The following is a 14,468-nucleotide window of genomic DNA, read 5'->3' as shown; positions in this document are numbered from 1 at the left end:
CTGCTTCCCTCTCTCTCTGCCTGCCTCTCCGTCTACTTGTGATTTCTGTCTGTCAAATAAATAAATAAAATCTTAAAAAAAAAAAAAAAACTCAATCTTTGAAAAAAAAAAAAAAGAACCTGTAATGCCTACCATACACAAGGCATTGTTACAAATGTAAGTAAGACATAGTTACTGCCTCAGACGAACTCATGGTCTAAAGGAAAAACCAGAATGTACAAGTTAAAACAATGCAGTATGTTCTATATGTCACACTGGAGATACTAGGGGAGTACAAGCAGGAAGCTATTAACTGTGGCTGAAAATGTTTAAAAAGGCCTGTAACAGTTACAGTCTTATAACCGATCCACTTAAAAAAACAAAACAAAACAAAACCCACACAAACATACACACACACTTGCTTTGGGGCACCTGGGTGGCTGGCTCAGTGGGTTAAAGCCTCTGCCTTAGGCTCAGGTCCTGATCTAAGGTCCTGGGATCCAGCCCTGCATCAGGCTCTCTGCTCAGCAGGGAGCCTGCTTCCTCCTCTCTCTCTCTGCCTGTCTCTCTGCCTACTTGTGATCTCTGTATGTCAAATAAATAAAATCTTATTTAAAAAAAAAAAACCACTTGCTTTATTAAGAAAGAAAGTGTGTCTTGGTGGCTCAGTTGGTTAAGCTTTGGACTTTTGGTTTGAGCTCAGGTCATGATCTCTGGGATCTCAGGATCCCAAGTTGGGCTCCATGCTCAGTGTGGACTCTGCTTGGGATTCTCTCTCTTTACCTCTGCCACCTCCAAATAAATAAATAAAATATTTTAAACACACGCGCGCGCACACACACACACACAGTGCAATCTATGTAAAGAGAATAGTATCTTGTAAAGATACAGACTAGGGGATAAAAGTGCGAAAAATTAGTAGCAAGATGAGTGGCCAGTGAGTATTTAGGTTCTGACAAGTGTAATTTGGGGCCATATTGGGGATGGTTTTGTACTGTAGTAAGGGTTTGGATCTTCCAGAATTAGGACTTGATTAAAGTCATGATGTCTAAGACGGACATCCTTTCTTGCTGATTCCCTCCTGGGTGTTGCTGTTTTTAATTTATCTAGCCTTAGATACTGAGAGTGGAAATTGCATACGATCAGAAGCTGGGTGATCGGTGGGAGAGAAATATTCTGGCACAATTTCACACTATACCTGAAAAACACTGTTGCTTTTATTATTTTATTTTTTTCAAAGATTTTATTTATTTATTTGACAGAGAGAAATCACAAGTAGTCGGAGAGGCAGGCAGAGAGAGAGAGAGGGAAGCAGGCTCCCTGCTGAGCAGAGAGCCCGATGCGGGCCTCGATCCCAGGACCCTGAGATCATGACCTGAGCCGAAGGCAGTGGCTTAACCCACTGAGCCACCCAGGCGCCCCAACACTGTTGCTTTTAATACCCAGATCTGATTCCACATTGGACCGGCTTTCTACTTCTATGTTTTTGTTTTCATAATACCTTCTTTCAGAATGGCCACCATTGGGGCATCTTTAGTCCACTGTCAATGACTGCATACTCCTGACTCCTAATTGTGAACAGGTTTCTGTTTTTTACTATGGGGCTCCCAGCCCAGGAAAGTTGGAGGTTGTGTGATGATGGATGCCTGAGCACACAGGGGATCTATAGAGAAATCTGTGCTTCAATTCTGCCTTACAAAAGCACCTTTACAGTTTTTTTTTTTTATATAATTGGCTTAAAATAGGATAAGCCATCTCCCTCAGGCTAATTTGATTTAGAGATGTTCTTGCCACCTGCTCTTCCTCTGAACAAACTTCAATTTACCAATATTGTTCCTAAAATCTGATGTCTTCTGTTTTTTCTCTCCATCTTCCATCGCAATAGAATGTTAGCCAGGCACATGTTTAAAGAGTACATTACTCTGCAGGTAGATGGGGCAAAGTGTTTTTATAAATAGGATGTAAGTGGATGTGGTGTATGGCTCCTTAGGACAGCCTTCCTTACAGGACAGCTGGAGTCAAGAGTACAAAAGAATGAACTATTGATCCTCATGACAACAGAGATGGATCTCAAGGGCTTTATGCTGAGTGATAAAAGCCACTCTCAAAATGTTACATACTAGTGGTGCCTGGGTGGCTCAATGGGTTAAAGCCTCTGCCTTCGGCTCGGGTCATGGTCCCAGGGTCCTGGGATCGAGCCCCAATTTGGGCTCTCTGCTCAGAGGGGAGCCTGCTTCCTCCTCTCTCTCTGCCTGCCTCTGCCTACTTGTGATCTCTGTCCGTCAAATAAATAAATATTTTTTTTTAAAAGCTACATACGACATAATCCTCTTTATATGGCATTCTGTAAAAGGCAAAACTATGGGTACAGAACAGTAGTCACACTGGGTTGGAATGGGAGAAATGTTATAAAGACTATAAAGGAGCAGCAAAAGGGAATGTTGGGGCACTGCACAAACTTACCGGGTTGCTGGAAACCAGAGCTACCCTAACAGTAGTTGACCTCCAGTGGCACATGAAAACAAACTGGAAGAGTGTTTTGTTAACTTGTTAACAAACTTGTTAAGCTATTGATTAACTCTCTTGGGTAACATGTGCATTGTGACATAGGCCTCTGGATCAGGCTCTGTCCTGAATTTAAGAGGACGGATATTTCAGACACTGTAGCAGGCCAATGCCAAAAGGCACACCAGGCACAGAGGGTGCTCCTCAAGATAATCTGAAGCAGTTCCATTTCTCCTAGTTGTGCTAAGTCACAAATGAGATGACATTTTTTTTCTCATTTGTCCATCCCTTTCCCTTCTTGGTTGCAGAGCACAGAAGAGAACAAACTCCTGGGCCAAAACCAGGGTTCCCTGGCAGCACCCCCAGCCACCTGCTGGCCCCCTCCCCGCCCCAGAAGAAGAGGGCTTGCTTTTTGGGCACTTGCTATGCCATCCTGGCCATGTGTGCCACCGTGAGTGCTGGGAAAAAGTGACAGATTGAAAAGCAAGAGGGGAAAATGGTGGGTTTTGCCCTGACTTAATGGGTTGTCCCAGAACCCCTAGACAGGGTCTATAAACCACTCAGTCTTCACAAGTCCCCTCTCTGGCTGAGGACTGCCTCCTGAGAGCCATCGTTTTAATATTCAGACCATTTCTACATTTCTTTTAGAAATGTAAATGATACTCGTTTCTGGAGCAGGAAGGAGTCCATATAATTTCTTCGTTGACCCTTCTCTGAACTCAGAGCTTGGAGAAGTGGGAGGAAGGCGGAGAGGCACGGGAGGGCCTGTAGAATAGCAGTAAGTAACTAGCAATAAGCCAGCTGCATGTCCTGGGCACTCTGTAAGAGATATGCCTAGAGAGTCTCCTGTAAATCCTTACTCGGCAGATTCAGAGTAGGGCCAGGCTTCTCTTCTTAACAAATTTCCAATGGCTTCTGGTTGGACAGCCCCAAAACTGGCTATGGAGCCTAAAATGGAAGTTGCTCTCAGTTCCCAGCTGGTGGTGAGAGCCCGGGAAACCCTCTACCCTGGTCGGTGGCTAATAGTGCGGCTCCCGCACCATCAGGACCATTCTCTCCCGCCCCCACGGCGCTGGCGCCACTCGCCCCGCCCCGCCCCGCCCCGCCCCGCCCCGCGGACCCGCCCCGGACGCTCGCTTGTTTGACCCCCGCGAGGCGGCTCATCTGCGCAGGCTCGGGACGGTCTGGGCTTAGGGGCTGGGTTTGGGGCCGGGAAGGGCTCTACTCTTTGTGGGATCGGTGACTTCGGGCGCGCGGGTTTATCGCGGGCACCGCGCCCCAGCCCGTGACAGAGTTGGGAGTGCTCTTCCGCCTGCCCGCCTGCCAGGGGCTCTGGGGGCCTAGAGCTAGGGGACAGAGTTGCAGGGCCGGTCCGTGTCCCTGTGAGGCTCTCTCCCGAATCCCTGCGGTCTTAGGGCCGCGGAGGCGCACTGACCCCCGAGGTCGCAGGCGTGGCTACGGACCTACCTCCTGGTGGTATAGTCGTCACTGTGGGTGTGGGTCTGCGAGGGAACTGGGTTCCGAAGCGTGGTCCTGAGAAAGGCGGCGGAGCGGCGCCAGTGCCCCCAGGCCGGGCTCGTGAGGGGTCTGAGAGCGCGCCTGAAAGCGGGGGAACGGCCCCTCCTCGGGCGGCAGAGCTCCGCGCCGGGGCGGCAGTCCGGGTTTGATATCCCTGCTCAGGGCCGTGCGGGTCGACTGGGCGTCACCGCGCGGAGTGGGAATGCCCGGTGTCACCCAGCGTACTCCCTGCTCCCTGAATCGTAGGGAGGACCGCAGGGCTGCGGCCGCAGAACGGAGATTTGGACCTAGTGAAAGGACGTCGCCCCTTAGACCCAGCTATGGACTCCACAGCATCAGGTTTGGCTCTCGAGGGTGCAGAGGGCCAGAAGCCCTCTGGGGAGTTAGTAGTGGGCCGAGGAGGAGGACGACTCTAGAAATAAGCCGGGGACTCCAGTGATGGGGCAGAGCCTGTAACCGTCTTCCCTGTGGCATTTCCTTATTTGCCAGGTCCAGGAGCATGAGGTCCCAGTATCCAGATAACATGGTAAAAGTGGAGGAGATGGCCACGGAAGTATTCCCAAAGGCCAGAGGAGAGAGTAGCGGGAGGGAGAGGATCTCTTCCTGTGTGGGAGGGAGAGGGTGAACAATATAAAGCTTTGGGGGAGTAGCCCTTGGCCAGAGATCAGAGGGCAGTGGGGCCATTTAGAGCCTGCCCGCCCTTTCCTTTATTGCTTCATTGATAAGATTCCTCTAGCTCAACTGTACAAGATTAGCAGTGCACATGAGGGGGTGAGGTCACCTGTACCACTCTTTCACTAGTGCTTGGGAGGAGGCAATCTAGGTGACCCAGGAGGTTTTAAGCCATTCCTTTGTAAATTTAGAATCTACTGTCCTTCACCAAATGGCATTTTAATTAGACTTTTCTGTCTTCAGTGCCAATGCTCAAGGTCACAAGACTGGCCAACGGCAAAACTGGGCTGCATCTCTGGGACTACCACCCTCTCTGTATTCCTTTATGCCTTGTGTTCTGTAGACCATCAGCACAGGAATTATCTCGAAATTCCTTAGAAATCGCAGGCTCTCAGGCCCTACCCTACATTCACTGAATCAGAGTCTGTTTAAGAAGATCCTCAAGAATCCATACACACATTCAAGTTTGAGAAGTGCTGACCTGTACTGTACCATGCTGCTTGCCACCCATGCTTTTATCGTTGTTGTTAGCTGTGACCACTTATCTGGTATAGTTGATTTTCAGGCTTTAAAAGCAGTAAGGGACAAAACCCTATCATAGAGGGACTTGCAAAGTATGGTTGCAGAGACCTAAGGATGCTTGGGAACTTGTCAGGAAGAACCGACCTTTGAGCTGGCTTCCCAAGGATGAGGGGAAGGTGTGACTTGCTTTCCCTTAGAGTCCCTATCCCTCTGGGGCCTTGCCCTGGGCCTTGTTTTGTATTCTTAACCTGTCTTATACCGCAGGCTAGATTTAAAGTTTCTTGGAAGTCTTCTCCACGTTTATATTGTGGATGCCCAGTAAATAACTGTCCAGTGGAGTGGCCAAGCTATGGTGAAACCCAAGTTACCTGCAGCCTGCTGTGGCCTTTGGACAGGAAGGGGGCGGGGAGTTTGTGCACTTCTTTCTCCTGTGGGATAGCTAGAGGCTGCCACTCAGCTCCCTTTGAACCAGCTCTGTCCCCAGAACCAAGACACACTGACTCTTCAGGGATCTCTAGTGTGGGGAGTCTGGGAGCTGCAAAGGCCATGGGGTTAGTCTTCCTTATGGATCCTTTTACCTTCCTAGTTCTCCCTTCTCAGGACCCTCCTCTTCCTCCAGAGAGATACCCAGGAGAAAAGGGAACAACCAGTTTATTCCTGAAAGCCAGGTCCCAGGTGAGTTGAGGTTCTCTTCGTTTTTTTCTCAAATGACTGAACTACGGACGTCTTTGCCCCCTTTTCTCTGGAGCCCCTTTGTTCAATGCCAAGGGGAACGGACCCCAATTCCTGCTCTGTAGGAGCCTGAGCCCATCAAAGTGGATGCTGGCCTCCCTGGCCCTTTCCAGGGCCCTCTCCTCTCTGCTCTGTATGTACTCACTCAGATCCTTTGGTTTATTTCTGTCATGAGCACTGCAGTGAGTACCAAGTAATGTGAGAGAGCCCTGGCCTTGAAAGAATGTCACTACCACAGAAGGGAGAGGACTCTGGTACCTAGGATGCAGCCCCAGCCACAGTAAGGATATGCATGATTTAATGACAGATGGGAGTGTCAAGATAAGGCCTTTCCTTCAAAGTTTAGTAAAAGGAAAAATCAGCCTGTGCTGGAGAGGCTGGGGGAAGGCTCATGGAGAAAAGAGGGACAAGGTTCTGAGGCTATAGACAGGTGGGGAAGCCATTTGAGTCTATGTCCCTGTTCAGATGTTATCTTCCTGGATTAGTGAGGAGATAGACTTAACGCACTACTTCCTTGCTGGAAGATGCACCTGACTTCTCTATGCATTGTTTTTGCCAACTGTAAAATGAAGATGGTAATCATGTTAATGATAAAGATGAAAGCCGTAATAGCCATTATGTACTGAGAACTAAATATGTATCAGGAACTATTCTACACAGTTTACTTGAACTAACTCATTTCATCTTTCAAACATTCTCATTTTGAAGAATGGCATCTAAGGCACAGAGAGGCAACTGAGAAAGCCAAGGCAGAGAGAGATAAGGTAACTTGTTTATGGTTATCTGGCTCATAAGGAAGGCATTCTAATTTCAGATCTGGGTTGTCTGGCTCTGAGATCTTAACCACTCAGTAATGCAGCTAGCTCATATCATTGCTGCCATCTTCTGGCAAATGGTAACTGCTTAGTCCTTGTGAGCTGCAGTTGTGATGGGGGTATAAGGGATAATGGTGACTGACTCCAGAAGTGCATTCAGGGTTGGCTACAGTGGTCCGGAGAACCAAGTGGAGGGCTGTGGATGCCAGACTGCATGGCTTCCTAGCATGGATGCCAAGGTAATACCATCTTGGTACTACCTAAATGATAGTTTCATGTATTCTAGCTTAATGATAGATATTGTGTTTAATTTTCTAGCAAATGGGGGAAATCCCAACCAGTATGGAAGTCTCACAAATAACTAGTAGTGTAATAGAGTTTAAACCTCTTTGGCCTTGATGTACCCATTCAGAGGTATATCAGAGAGCTTAATCTAATTATAGCGTGGTGACAATGGCCTATAGATCTCAATGGCCCATAGTAACAAAGGTGTATTTCTTCTCTGTTACGAATCAGTAGTGGACTGGCTGTGACTGCTCCACACCCTCTTTGATCTGGGATTTAGGCTGAAGGATTAGTCCTCCTCTGGGATATGTTATGTGGCAGGGAGAAATGCAATGTCAGAGCCAGGAGATGGTTCTTCTGGCTTCTGCCCAGGAAGGACATGTGTTGCTTCTACCCACAATCCATTGGCTGAAGCAAGTCATGTGGCCAAGCCTAATGTCAGTGAGATGGGAAATATAAGCCTCCCACAGTGAGGGGCGCCAGGGGAGGGGCAGTGGCTATTCTGAACAACTAATGAGTTTACCATTGTCTGTTTTCTTAAAAAAATTCACTCGCCTTCCTCCACACAAATTCCCTCCCCAAGAGATAACCCAAAAACTCCATTTAGTTACCTAGTAGGAACATCAAGATCAAAGTCCTGAATGGGGTGATGGCCTCAACATCAGGTCTGGATGTTTCTCCTCTGGATCTGGAGACTATGAACTAAAAGGACAAACTGCCCAAAATCCATATATCCAACGTATAGTTGGATATCCATATATCCAACGTACTTAACCACAGTAAGAAACCCCTATTCAAAAGAGGGAAGCAAGGGAGAAGCAGAGCAGTCTCAGGTCCATAACAGTTAAGATATTCCACTTGGCAGAAGAACCAACAATGATCTTGGGACTGGGAAGTCTTTTGGTTCTGTCTGGGTTCTCTTCCCCGGGTGGAGCTCCTGAGTCCCATGTTTTCCTTAGCTCTTGGCTCTGCCCCACAAGTTCCTTTTGCAGTATCCTCCTTGGTCACATAGGCGATGATACTGGAGAATAAACTCACTTGAGGGTTAGGCAGCTTTTTCATCCTGCCTGAGTAGGTTGATGGCCCAAGGATTTTTTCAAGTCCGGGATGTTCAGTGTAACTCTCAAAATGTAATCAGCTTTTAATGTATTAGCTTTCTGTTATTTCCATGTGTCAAGTTTTACCCACGGTTCTTTTTAAAATATACCCTTCTTTAGGCTTAATTGTGGAGCTTTGAGGGTTTTTCTTAGGACAGCCATTCTTTTAGACAGTAAGCAGTTTGGTTGCCCTAAAGATATCCTAGGAGCCATCTGGAATTATTCAGATGTTTAAACAAAAGGTTTGATTACCACACTCATAATTTGGTCCTTCCTTAGGTTGAGTTTTAATCATCCTTTGTCACTGCAAAAGCCTTATCTACATTGTCTCTGACCAGTTGGAAAGGAGAACTGGTTTAATCTCTAACTCTCCAAGTCCTGGAATTTCAAGACACTTTCTTTTGCCTTCCATTTTTATTTTGTAAACTCACAAACTCTTAAGCTCATTTTTTTCCTTGTAATATTTTGTCAGATTCTGCCAGTAACAACCAGCTCACACTACTGATGTTCCGGCCTCTTCTTGTAACATCACAAGTTCATGCTTACATTGTTCATCTTTGCAGTTACTGCTGATAACAGTTTTAGCACACAGTTCACCATTAAATCATGTAGGTTGCTATCTTACCAGTAGGTTTCTTTACTACTGGCCCTGAAGCCAAAGTCAGATATTTTAGGCTTTTTGCTATGGCAGAACCCTACATTAAGTACTAGTTTCTTAATGAGCCAGTTTAGGCTAGTTATGCTGTAATAACAACAGCAAACTCTCAAAGACTTATACCAACAAAGGTTTATATCTTGCCTGCATTACCTGTTTTACATCCCATTTGTGAAAGCAGATTATTCGACTACCCCTGCATTGTTGGGGCAGGGAACTCAATCCTGTAGGGAGAGCCAGTGATTATTTTGAACAAATAATGTAATCTATCACAAGATGTTACTATAGCAGTGAGTTTTCCATATTTGACTATTTTGGACTGACTTTCATGTTAATGTAAAATTTTACTTTGACTTATTTTATGGAATCAATGCCTAAATGGGATTTGATTTCTAAATATATTTTGGGAAAAGTAACAGGAATTTAACAGTCAGATGGGAGGTGTTCTAATTGTTGTTACAGAGGATGACAGGAGAGTCCTGACTGGGACCCACAGAATGATTGTACCTTGTGGGGACCTGGGATTCAGTCTGTCAGTTTTGCACATTCAGGAATTGAATGAGTAGGGACGAAAAGTGATTAGGGTTTGGGGGAGAGGATTTGTGTTAATCAAACTCACAAAAGACTTACTGATTTGTTAAGGCCACTGGATATACTTTCACTGAACTGTGTGGTGGTGGTGATATAGTATTATAAATCCCCAATTATTTGATTTGGACTTAGTAAAAATTGTCTTTAAAATCATAGGCCACAAGTTTCAAAAATAGTTGGAGACTGTTGATACTAGTGCATCTGAGAATGCAAAACAGGGGCCTCTGGGTGGCACAGTTGGTTAAGTGTCCAACTATTGGTTTGGGCTCAGGTCATGATCTCGGGGTCTTGGGATGGTGCCCCATGTCAGGCTCCAAGCTCAGTGAGGAGTCTGCTGGAGTTTCTCTCTCCTCTCTCTGTGCCCCTCCCACACTCACTCATGCTCTCTCTCAAATAAGTAAATGCATCTTAAGAAAAAAGGAATGCAAAACATATTAGTCTGTTACTTCTAGTTGATTCTAATTAAATGCAACTATGTGGAAAATGGAAGAAATTAATTTCATTTACCTCCCTTATGTAAGCAGACAGACTGTCTCTGTAGGCCTGAGATCTTGAGATCCTTATCCATATATATATATTAAGCAGCGTGATACTGACAAGTCGGCATCATTGGGTAGGATCCAAGTAGTAACAATAATACAATCCCTGGAGCAGCTTAAAATATTTTGGGGATGACAAGACCCAAAACTGGGTATTGCTGGGGCGCCTGGGTGGCTCAGTGGGTTAAAGCCTCTGCCTTCGGCTCAGGTCAAATCCCAAGATCAAGCCCTGCATCAAGCTCTCTGCTCAGCGGGGAGCCTGCTAACCTCCCCCCACTATCTCTGCCTGCCTCTCTGCCTACTTATGATCTCTGTCTGTCAAATAAATAAAATCTAAAAAAATCCAAACAAACAAACAAAAACACTGGGCACTGGGATAGCTAGGAACTCTTGGAATCCCTTCTACATCCTAAGGTTTTACTCAGACATCCACCTACTCTTCTCCCTGGGGCTGCTAGTGTGTTCCCTTAGGGTACAAGAGTATTTTCTATGTTTCAGGATCTGATGACATTCGAGGATGTAGCTGTGGAATTCACCAAGTGGGAATGGGGACAGCTGGACCCTGCTCAAAAGGACCTATACAGGGTAGTGATGCTGGAGAACTTCAAGAACCTGGCCTCTCTGGGTGAGCTCAGCTCCTCCAAAGCCCAAAGCCTGCCTGTCAGGCCTGCCATCTCTATTTCATTGGTGTTTAAAAGCTTGGGGTTTCGGGGTGCCTGGGTGGCTCAGCGGGTTAAAGCCTCTGCCTTCGGCTCAGGTCATGATCTCAGGGTCCTGGGATCGAGCCCCACATCGGGCTCTCAGCTCAGCAGGGAGCCTGCTTCCTCCTCTCTCTCTGCCTGCCTCTCTACCTACTTGTGATCTCTCTCTCTCTCTCTCTGTCAAATAAATAAATAAAACCTTTAAAAAAAAAAATAAATAAAAGCTTGGGGTTTCTAGGCCTGTTTGCTGAGTTTTGCCCTGGGATTATGGAATTAGGCATTTACATTGACCTTGGGGTCCTAATTCCTAGAAAAAGTTATGCTCCATATGAAGTTTCATGATTCTGCTCCCAATATTTCACAGTGCCTATTCTTTGGAGGCTTTCTATACCTACAGTCTGATCTCCCCCAGAGAGACCTAGAGCCAAAGCCTTTGCCTCTAACATACAGAGTCATGGTCCTTTTCCTTCTCTACCATCAGGGCTTCCAGTGGCTAAACCATATGTCATCTCCCAGTTGGAGAAAGGGAAAGAACCCTGTGTATTAGAGGGAGAAATCTCAACAGGTGAGTGAATGAGAACTAAGCAACATCACACATAATAAGGACCAGCCATGGGTGAGAAATTGCTCTGAACCCTTGCTCACGGGGGTCTCCTTTGAGAAGCTAAGACCACTTGTCAGGAGCTCTCCACTGCAGTATTTTGAATATTCTCGGGCTTTCTGGTGTCAGAAAGAAGAGATGCTCATTTTCTTCTCTAGTATTTATACTTTGGAACCCATCTCTGCCCACCCTTTCTGGGTTCTTGGTGCCACTCAGCATCACTAGATGTCATATGGAGATGTTGGATGGAATCAAAGGATTGACAGTTGTAAATGGCCAGGCCCTCCTTTGCCAGCAGGGTTAAGAGAGTTAGTGAAAGACCAAATAGTAGAGTAGCCTAGAAATTAAAGGGTTACAGGCAAGGACAGATGGTAGATGTCAAGAAGATCAAGGTAGAGACATTTCATGCTTGATCAAGCTGAGCTTCAACAGAGGTGGTTCCAGGAACAAAAATTACTTCTTACTGTCTACTGATGTCACCTCTTTGAGCACACGTGTTCCTAGGTAACTTGAGAATACCTGATGAGCCTCACTTCTTGGAGCAGAATTCTGGACTCAAGCTCTTCTGCCTTCCATGTGTAACTAAGGCACAATGGAGGAAGGTGACAGTCTGTGCCAGTATCGATCTCAGGTAGAATTATAGCCCTGGGTCAGAGATAAATCTCAGGAAATAAGTGCTTATATCCTGGGAGCACAGGCTGGGCCTCATTAAAGGAGCCTAGAATAGAGATCAGGGAGTGAAGTTGCTAATCTCTGCTATATTCATATTTTCTTGATCTTTTTTTCCTTCTAGAATGGGAGCAAGGGTGTGACTTCTGGATCTAGTCTTGACAGTGCTCTCTACAAACATGGCTGTGTTTCAGAATCTCTCAGGGAGCCTGTTAAAGATCCAGATCTCCAGGGGCCACACGAGACCTACTGACTCAGAATATGGCTCCTGGGAGCACTGGAATCAGTAATCATCTACCTCTTCAGAAGTGTTACTATTATTACATTAGTTTTCTGTTATTGCTGGAACAAAGGAATACAAATTTAATGACTTTAAACACAAGTTTAGTTATAGTTCATAGGTCAGAAATCTGGCATGGATCTCACAAAAGATGTCAGGAGAGGTGTGTTCCTTTCTGGAGTCACTAGGGGAGATTCTGTTTTCTGTCATTTGAGTTGTTGGCAGAACCAATTCTTGGAGTTGTGAAATTGAGATCCCTGTTTTCTTGCTGGCTGTCAACTGAGAAATACTTCCAGCTTCTAGAGACTGCTACATTCCTTGGCTCATAGTGCCCTTACTCCATCTTGAAAGCCAGAAATGGTGGGCTGAGTCATTCTCACACATCTCTCTGACCCAGCCAGGAAATGTTTTCTGATTTTAATTAAGGACTTATGTGATTAGATTGGGCCCATCTGAATAATCCAGGATAATCTCCCCATCTAAAGGTTTGGGCCCTTAATCATATCTGCAAAGTCCTTTTTGCCATGTAAGACAACACATTTACAAGTTCTTGGGATTAGAGCATGGATGTCTTTGGGGGAGAATTATTTTGCCTGTCACAATTATATACTATAGTATATTACTGAGGTGCTGAGGGGACTTTGTGGAGGACATCTTCCTACCCTCTTCTCATCTTTATGTTAGATTTACCGTTGTGTACTGGAATCCAAACGATATTTTTTTAGATTTTCCTAATCTCCATTCAGTAATTTATCACCTCTTGATAACTCCAAAACCTTCTTCAGATATACACTATACTTGAAAGAAACTGTACACATCTCAGGTATTATTTTAAAGCTTCATTACCTTACATCCATTATAGGACTTTACTTCCTCTGGGCACATGGAACAGTTAATATGAGAATGTCTTGTCTTTTTTTTTTTTTTTTTCCCCTCCTCTCAGACTGGGAGAAAAGGCCTAAAGCCAAGGAATCCGTACTGAATCAGGGAATTTCTAAAGAAGAATTACACCAGATAGCATCAGTGGAAAAATACATCAGAGATGAATTCTGCTTCTGCAAACTGAAAGCAACCTGTGGTTGTGATGACCAATTAGAAATACAACCAAAAATCCAGGCGAGACATCTGAAAGGAATGCCAATCTCTCACAAATCTACCACCCTTAAGATAGATCATGAACGGAGTGAATTTGGGAGAAGTTTAGACCTAAGATCAGTCCTTGTTAACCAACGCAGTGTTCCTATAGAAGGAGCCTATAAATGTGACACAGAATTCAGACAGACTTCAGGGAGAAATAACTCCCAGAGAAGCCATCCAGGAAAGAAACCTTGTAAATGTAATGAATGTGGGAAGTCTTTCCATTTCCAGTCAGAGCTGAGGCGCCATCAGAGATGTCACACCGGAGAAAAGCCCTATGAATGCAGTGAATGTGGAAGAGCCTTTGGTCATATTTCATCCCTTATTAAACATCAGAGAACTCACACTGGAGAAAAGCCCTATGAATGCAGTGAATGTGGGAGAGCCTTCAGCCAGAGTTCATCTCTTGTTTTACATTACAGATTTCATACTGGGGAGAAACCCTACAAATGTAATGAATGTGGAAGAGCCTTTGGTCATACTTCATCTCTTATTAAACATCAGAGAACTCACACTGGGGAAAAGCCCTATGAATGCAGGGAATGCGGGAGAACCTTCAGCCAGAGTTCATCTCTCATTGTACATTACAGATTTCATACTGGAGAGAAACCTTACAAATGTAATAAATGTGGGCGAGCCTTCAGCCAGAGTTCATCTCTCACTCAACATTACAGATTTCATACTGGAGAGAAACCTTACAAATGTAATGAATGTGGGAGAGCCTTTGCTCATACTGCATCCCTTATTAAACATCAGAAAAGTCATGCTGGAAAAAAAGCTATATGAATTCAGTCAATGTAGGAAGGCTTTCAGCTGGAGCCCACAGAGTTTTCACATGACACACCCTGGAGAGAGATCCTGTATGTGTAATGTATGTGGGAAGACTTGGTTGGAAGACCTGTCTTATTCAACATCAGACCGTACATGCTAAAGAAAGGCTCTTTCGATGTCAAGAGAGAAGGTGGGCTTTCTGTCACACCTCGCCCTTTATCAAACACCAGAGGATCCATATTAGTGAGAAACCAAGTAGATGGGATCGATTTGGAGAGGCTTTTGTCAGAAGACACATATTATTCAACAGCAGACAGTTTCTACTGGCAAGAAGCCTTATCAATGCACTGTGTGTGGCACAGCCTTCAGTCACATACTATTCAGAAACTAAGTAAGTAA

The 14,468-nt window shown here is 45.3% G+C and overlaps 2 protein-coding genes across 2 annotated transcripts; both read left to right on the top strand.

Moving 5' to 3' along the window:
• Positions 1-3,637: 3,637 nt before the first annotated feature.
• Positions 3,638-13,098, top strand: LOC101678831 (zinc finger protein 514). The gene is made up of 5 exons (XM_045079155.1): positions 3,638-4,341; positions 5,783-5,871; positions 10,409-10,535; positions 11,093-11,176; positions 12,006-13,098. Exons 1-5 carry the CDS (start codon positions 4,323-4,325, stop codon positions 12,035-12,037), a joined length of 351 nt encoding a protein of 116 aa, XP_044935090.1. The 5' UTR covers positions 3,638-4,322; the 3' UTR covers positions 12,038-13,098.
• On the top strand, positions 12,313-14,230 carry ZNF514 (zinc finger protein 514). The gene is given in 3 exon segments (XM_045079329.1): positions 12,313-12,324; positions 13,408-13,491; positions 13,494-14,230. Coding segments are annotated over 3 exon segments (687 nt in total). The 3' UTR covers positions 14,085-14,230.
• Positions 14,231-14,468: the final 238 nt, after the last annotated feature.

This window comes from Mustela putorius, unplaced genomic scaffold, assembly GCF_011764305.1.
Source record: "Mustela putorius furo isolate JIRA1106 unplaced genomic scaffold, ASM1176430v1.1 tig00000281_pilon_pilon_pilon, whole genome shotgun sequence".
Taxonomy (NCBI): Eukaryota; Metazoa; Chordata; class Mammalia; order Carnivora; family Mustelidae; genus Mustela; species Mustela putorius.
Note: the sequence above shows the minus strand (reverse complement) of the source record. Positions and strands in the feature narration are given on the sequence as shown.